The sequence below is a fragment of the Schistocerca serialis genome, chromosome 5 (genome assembly GCF_023864345.2).
Source record: "Schistocerca serialis cubense isolate TAMUIC-IGC-003099 chromosome 5, iqSchSeri2.2, whole genome shotgun sequence".
Taxonomy (NCBI): domain Eukaryota; kingdom Metazoa; phylum Arthropoda; class Insecta; order Orthoptera; family Acrididae; genus Schistocerca; species Schistocerca serialis.
In genome coordinates this window covers 181,558,850-181,566,248 of record NC_064642.1, presented here as the reverse complement: position 1 = coordinate 181,566,248, position 7,399 = coordinate 181,558,850, and the positions used below count along the sequence as shown (strand labels likewise).

At 48.4% G+C, this 7,399-nt stretch overlaps 1 protein-coding gene across 1 annotated transcript; it reads right to left on the bottom strand.

Moving 5' to 3' along the window:
- Positions 1 to 473: 473 nt before the first annotated feature.
- Positions 474 to 5,625, bottom strand: LOC126481829 (glucose dehydrogenase [FAD, quinone]-like). Its single transcript, XM_050105788.1, has 2 exons — positions 5,305 to 5,625; positions 474 to 2,006 (listed from the first exon to the last, which is right to left on the bottom strand). The coding sequence occupies exons 1-2, from the start codon at positions 5,623 to 5,625 to the stop codon at positions 474 to 476; spliced, it is 1,854 nt and encodes a 617-aa protein (XP_049961745.1).
- Between the last annotated feature and the right edge of the window lie 1,774 nt (positions 5,626 to 7,399).

Sequence of the window (7,399 nt, the reverse complement as noted above, 5' to 3'; positions counted from 1 at the left end):
ATTTATTAATGTTTCAAAATACAAAATGAATCAATCAAAGTGAGTGAAAAAGTGCTACAATATTTACAAGTTAAGTAATATTTTACTCGTAGAGTAAAATTCTTACTACATCAGTGACATCTCTTCCTAAAACTCACAAAAACTGTGACGGTTTGGAAAGGTCATATTGAATAATAAATTAGAAAAAGCAAGAACAATGTTACCAAGAGTTGTTTGCATTAAAAAGAGATAAAACGGAGAAATAAGGAAATATGGCAGTGTTAATGCCATACAGGGAAAGAATAAACGAATCAGATGCAGAAATGTTACGAAAAATTATGGAGTTGAGGTCATTCCACCACAAATTTCATGTACTCTTAAAGTGAGTTCTGTACCTTTACGTATCTTGAAAGCGCAGGGAGCCACTAATATCGAATTAGTCTACCATTTCAAAGCAGTCTGCGGTAAATGTTCGTGTCCATCTCGAGCGTGCTTCAGGCAGATTCCTCGGGCCAGTCTTCCTTGATGAAATCGGCCGCCCTCTCGGCCAACATGACGATGGACGAGATGGGGTTGGAGTTGGGTATGTACGGGAAGACGGAAGCGTCGACGACGCGCAGCCCAGCCACGCCGTGCACCCGGAAGCGCGGGTCTACGACGGCGGAGTCGTCGGTGGCGGGCCCCATCTTGCAGGTGCCTCCCTGGTGGTTCTCGGCGCCGGTGCTGTAGCGCACCACGCACGCCCAGTACTCGTCTGACGCGAACTCGTAGGCCTCGCAGCCGGCCGTCACCGTCGTGTCCAGCTCGAAGCCCCAGCGTTGCATTGCCTCCGTCCGTGTCATGTTGATCACCAGTTTGATGCCCTCGACCAGTATGTCCACATCGATCTGCTCAGAGAGGTAGTTGGGATAGAAGAGCGGGTAGTCGAGAGGGTTCGAGCTGCGTAGTTTCATGTAGCCCTTGCTACGTGGCATGATGTTGGTCGGTCGCGCGTCGATATATCGGCGGCCACAGTCCACGTTAACCTCTCCACTGGTGCATTCCTCCGCTAAGCCTGAGCGAGAGCAAGCCGCATTGAAACCGTCGAAGAAGATCTGCAGGTCGGGCACGCCATCAGTTGCGTACTTGGAAAGCATGAAGCCAGTTGTCTGTGTCAGACCTGTACCTGACATGGGGCCAGTGCGATTGGTGACGAATTCGTTGAGCACTTCTGTCGTCAGAGATTCGTACGAAGTATTGTTGATGTAGAAAGCCACATAACCTGACACGTGATTGTGTAGATTCTGTCCAACAGACAAGTTCTTCAGCGACGTTATGCCGACATCCTCGAGGTCTGCCTGTGGCCCGACACCAGAAAGCATGAGTAACTGAGGAGAGCCTATGGCGCCGGCACTCAGGATGACTTCGTTGTTTGCTCGTACAGTGTGTAGGTTGTTGTTCTCGTCGAGAAACTCCACGCCAGTCGCAGTAAGGGTGTCAGGATCGATGAGAACTCTGGTAACGTGAGCATTTATTCCAACGTGCAGATTTGGGTTGCTGGCTGCAGCAGGCCTTAGGTAGAGCGCGGGTGTGCTGCCTCGTAGACTGTCTTTCACCATCATCTGCGCTATGGCGACGCCCGTCTGGTTGCTGCCGCAGAGGTCTCCCGTGCGGTAGCCGAGCTCTATTCCCGCCTCCACGATGGTCTCAGCGATCTGCGGATGGCTGGCGAAGCGCTGCACCACGAGCGGTCCTCCCGTGCCGTGGTAACCTTCGTCCATCTCGTCGGCCTCCAGGTTGTTCTCCGCTTTTATGAAGTACGGCAGCACGTCGTCGTAGCCCCAGCCCTCGTTACCAGCCGCTTCCCAACCGTCGTAGATGCTTCGGTGGCCTCGTGTGTACATCATGCCCTGCATGGCGCCGGTGCCGGCCACCATTTTGCCCCGCGGCCAGCTGCAGACGCCTCCTGTACTGAGGCACGCCTGCTCCTGCACCTCTGTCGTGTAATTCCAATCGAGCACCGTGTTCACTGCTGCTACCGCGAACGTCTGTGGAAGAAATATATTTTGTTTTGTGTTGTTGGTCATAAGCATCTCCTGAGACAACTGAAACAGATTTGTGTAAGAACTTACGTAAAACACATTGTACCTGACAATCTAATATCGAATAATACAGTTATTTTGTGTCATTGAGAGAGAAAAGATAAACAACAGTATAAATATAATAGTTAAGTCAGAGATGATATTGTGACTATCTTCTGGCTATACCATCCAAAATGGAAAGCTTAAGCAGTTTATTAATATGGCTCTACCACCTGACAGATAGTCCGTGTTATGGGTACAAAAACCGCCTGGGTGAAGGGACCCTCAGTTATACCTGCAGATTCCAGTCACTTAAAACGTCTTTGATGATTCTGTAAGTTATACAGGGTGTTACAAAATGGTACGGCCAAACTTTCAGGAAACATTCCTCACACACAAATAAAAAAAGGATGTTATGTGGACAAGTGTCTGGAAACGCTTAATTTCCATGTTAGAGCTCAATTTAGTTTCGTGAGTATGTACTGTACTTCCTCGATTCACCGCCAGTTGGCCCAATTGAAGGAAGGTAATGTTGACTTCGGTGCCTTTACAAGTACGACACAACATGTGGTTCATGCACGATGGAGCTCCTGCACATTTCAGTCGAAGTGTTCGTACGCTTCTCAACAACAAATTCGATGACGAATGGTGATGTGTTGGCAGAAGAGCCAACACCGTTTTGCTAGAGGAGGCCGAAATGCACGCGTTTAATCTCAAGCAGACTGGCGTGAGGTCTGGAACAGTTAAAGGAGTTATACTATGAAGAAAAGAACGTAGCGGCTGGAATACTTAACTTTAATCCATAATTGGAGAACATCGCTCTTGATGATACATAATTACAATCTCAATATAAACTGGTAATGGCGCCTTGCTAGGTCGTAGCAAATGACGTAGCTGAAGGCTATGCCAACTATCGTCTCGGCAAATGAGAGCGTATTTGTCAGTGTAGCATCGCTAGCAAAGTCGTCTGTACAACTGGGGCGAGTGCTAGGACGTCTCTCTAGACCTGCCGTGTGGCGGCGCTCGGTCTGCAATAACTGACAGTGGCGACACGCGGGTCCGACGTATACTAACGGACCGCGGCCGATTTAAAGGCTACCACCTAGCAAGTGTGGTGTCTGGCGGTGACACCACAGAGGGATTGGCAGAGGCGGACCAATTCCATGGCCTCCACGCTCTCCTGACCTCAACCCTCTTGACTTTCATTTTTGGGGCATTTGAAAGCTCTTGTCTACGCAACCCCGAGACGCAATGCGTCTCACATGTCCGAGGGAGGATTCGAACCTCCGGCGGGGAGGAGCCGCGATACCTGTGACAAGATGCCTCAGACCAAGCGGCTACCCCGCGCAGTACTGAGGTAGTGCTAGCGATCGTTTCACAACTCGTTGCCATTTTACTTTGGATTCTACGAATCGGAGAGGTAGGTTATCTACGTCGAAATTTGCATCAATACAAACCACTGTGAAATACATGGCTGAAGGTACTTCCCGTTGTAATAGTTATTGGTGCTTCTTCCTGTTCTTTACACTGATGGAAAATGGGAGTAATTATTGCTAAATCCCCCTTTGGGCACTGTAATTAGTCTATTAGCTCTGAGATCCCATTAGGAGTAATACATTGGGAGTTATAGTATATTCCTAGATTCTTGAAACTTCGAAAGTTTATGTCTATCTTCAAGCGTCTGCCAGGTCTTTTCTTTTCTTGTCTCCCTGACGCCGTCACATGGATCAAACAAACTGTGACCATTCAAACTACTCATCTTAAAATAGAAACGGAACGTTTCGGGAGATGGGTTCCTATTCAAAATATTGTGTACTCACTCTCGCTCTAAAATTCGTAGTAACTTGAAATAGGGATTTCCGAACACACTGTGTAATGTATGATGCAGCTGTTGTTATGGTCTTCAGTCCGGAGACTGGTTTGACGCACTATCCATGCTACTTAAGCACACAGTAAAGCTACATGCCATCGGGAAAAATTACGGCTGTAGTTTCCCCTTGCTTTCAGCCGTTCGCAGTACCAGCACAGCAATGCCGTTTTGGTTAGTGTTACAAGGCCAGATCAGTCAATGATACAGACTGTTGCCCCTGCAACTACTGAAAAGGCTGCTGCCCCTCTTCAGGAACCACACATTTGTCTGGTATCTCAACAGATACCCTTCCATTGTGGTTGCACCTACGGTACGGCTATCTGTATCGCTGAAACACGCAAGCCTCCCCACCAACGGCAAGGTCCGTGGTTCATGGACGGATATGATGCAGATGTTTAACCAAATGCACTTTATACACGGTGTTACAAAAAGGTACGGCCAAACTTTCAGGAAACATTCCTCACACACAAATTAAGAAAAGATGTTATGTGGACATGTGTCCTGAAACGCTTAATTTCCATGTTAGAGCTCATTTTAGTTTCGTCAGTATGTACTGTACTTCCTCGATTCACCGCCATGATTTCATACGGGATACTCAACCTGTGCTGCTAGAACATGTGCCTTTACAAGTACGACACAACATGTGGTTAATGCACGATGGAGTTCCTGCACATTTCAGTCGAGGTGTTCGTACGCTTCTCAACGACAGATTCGGTGACCGATGGATTGGTAGAGGCGGACCAATTCCATGGCCTCCACGCTCTCCTGACCTCAACCCTCTTGACTTTCATTTATGGGGTCATTTGAAAGCTCTTGTCTACGCAATCCCGGTACCAAATGTAGAGACTCTTCGTGCTCGTATTGTGGACGGCTGTGATACAATACGCCATTCTCCAGGGCTGCATCAGCGCATCAGGGATTCCATGCGACGGAGGTTGGATGCATGTATCCTCGCTAACGGAGGAAATTTTGAACATTTCCTGTAACAAAGTGTTTGAAGTCGGGCTGGTACGTTCTGTTGCTGTGTGTTTCCATTCCATGATTAATGTGATTTGAAGAGAAGTAATAAAATGAGCTCTAACATGGAAAGTAAGCGTTTCCGGACACATGTCCACATAATACATTTTCTTTCTTTGTGTCTGAGGAATGTTTCCTGAAAGTTTGGCCGTACCTTTTTGTAACATCCTGTATAATAAAGTTCTGAGTTCTGGCTTACTTTATTTCGATTTCCCCTCACTACATTTTTCGCTGATGGTTTCTTCTATTTTCATATGCTGACAGTGAAACAAGTTCCAAATAAAGGTTTCGAGTGGTACTGGAGGAGACCCATCGACCAAGATATGAGCTAAGTGCACCTTAGAACAATAGCGTTTCTGCACCAGTTGGCGCACTGACCGGTATTTGCGTGGCGGTGGGCTCCTCGGGCCCCGCCTCCAGCAGCAGCACGGTCCAGTTCTGCCTCTCCGAGAGGCGGGCGGCGAGCGCGGGGCCCGCGACGCCGGCGCCGACGACGATGAAGTCGACGGCGGGCGGGTCTCCCAGCTGCGGCAGCACCAGCGGCGCGTCGCGGCCCGCGCGCCCGCAAGGGTCGGCCAAGTCGCAGCGCGTCCGCAGCACGTACTCCACCATCGACATGAAGAGCGCGAAGCCCGCGCCGCACGTCCCCGCCAAGAAGGCCGTGTCCTCGAACGCGCACTGGCAGCAGCTCACATCCATCTCGCCGTCTGAGTGTCTGTCTCACCTGCTGGACAAACAGCGTGTTTCGTGGTTCAGCGTGAGGCAATCACCTTACGAAATCATTTCCTATCACTTTTAGGTTCGTCTACGTCTACAAAAAAATGGTTCAAATGGCTCTGAGCACTATGCGACTCAACTGCTGAGGTCATCAGTCGCCTAGAACTTAGAACTAATTAAACCTAACTAACCTAAGGACAGCACACAACACCCAGCCATCACGAGGCAGAGAAAATCCCTGACCCCGCCGGGAATCGAACCCGGGAACCCGGGCGTGGGAAGCGAGAACGCTACCGCACGACCACGAGATGCGGGCTCTACGTCTACATCTATGTCTACATACAACTCCGCAATCCACCATACAGTGCGTGGCGGAGGGTACCTCGTACCACAACTAGCATCTTCTCTCCATGTTCCACTCCCAAACAGAACGAGGGAAAAATTACTGCCTATATGCCTCTGTACGAGCCCTAATCTCTCTTATCTTATCTTTGTGGTCTTTCCGCGAAATGTAAGTTGGCGGCAGTAAAATTGTACTGCAGTCAGCCTCAAATGCTGGTTCTCTAAATCTCCTCAGTAGTGATTCACGAAAAGAACGCCTCCTTCCCTCTAGAGCAGAGGTCTCCAACTACGGCCTGCGGGCCAAAACCGGCCCGCGAGAGCCGGCAAACCGGCCCGCGTTAGCTGGCCGGACATCCCCGGTATCCGGCCCGCCAAATATTTGAGGTGCTACCTATACTGCCAACAATTGAGTTTCGAGGCCTTTCGCGACCAATACACCGCGTCATTGGCTCTGCTACTCGCTACAAGACTACGTAACTAAAATTATTGTTGCGCCGCTTGCAATAACAATGCGTTGACATACTCTACCTCTGTTACGTCTTGCAGTAATAGTGTTGCTAACAATGATTTTGAGATTTCGTTAACTTTGCAGGACGCTTTCGTGAAGAATGTGCAGCGATATACTTTTTTGTCGGTGAAATTCGTCAGAATAAAATACGCCAGAATTTCGGTGAGGTACGTCCACCAATCAAAATTATGTAATTAAATAAAAATCGTAGTTCGTTTCAGTGCTAGCTATTCCCACAACCTTAGATTTTTGCGATTTCATCTTGCCTTTAGCCTTACATTACGGTGATCGTGGAGTGCTAGGGTGCTTTAATCCCACTAGGTAGATCTTGCATGGAGAGCTGCATCAAACCAGTCTCAGGACTGAAGACCACAACAACAACAACAGGTAGATCTTGGCCCTTATGACTTCGTGGAGGAGTCAATGTGGCCCGCGGACTAAAAAGTTTGGAGACCCCTGCTCTAGAGACTCCCACCCGAGTTCCTCAAGCATTTCCGTAACACTCGCGTGATGATCAGACCTACCAGTAACAAATCTAGCAGCCCGCCTCTGAACTGCTTCTATGTCCCTCAATCCGACTTGATAGGGATCCCAAACGCTCGAGTAGTACTCAAGAATAGGTCGTATTAGTGTTTTATAAGCGGTCTCCTTTACAGATGAACATCTTCCCAAAATTCTACCCATGAACCGAAGACGACTATCCGCCTTCCCCACAACTGCCATTACATACTTGTGCCACATCATATCGCTCTGCAATGTTTTACGCCCAAATATTTAATCGACGTGACTGTGTCAAGCGCTACGCTACTAATGGAATATTCAAAGATTACAGGATTCTTCTTCCTATTCATCTGCATTAATTTACATTTATCTATATTTAGAGTTAGCTGCCATTCTTTACACCAA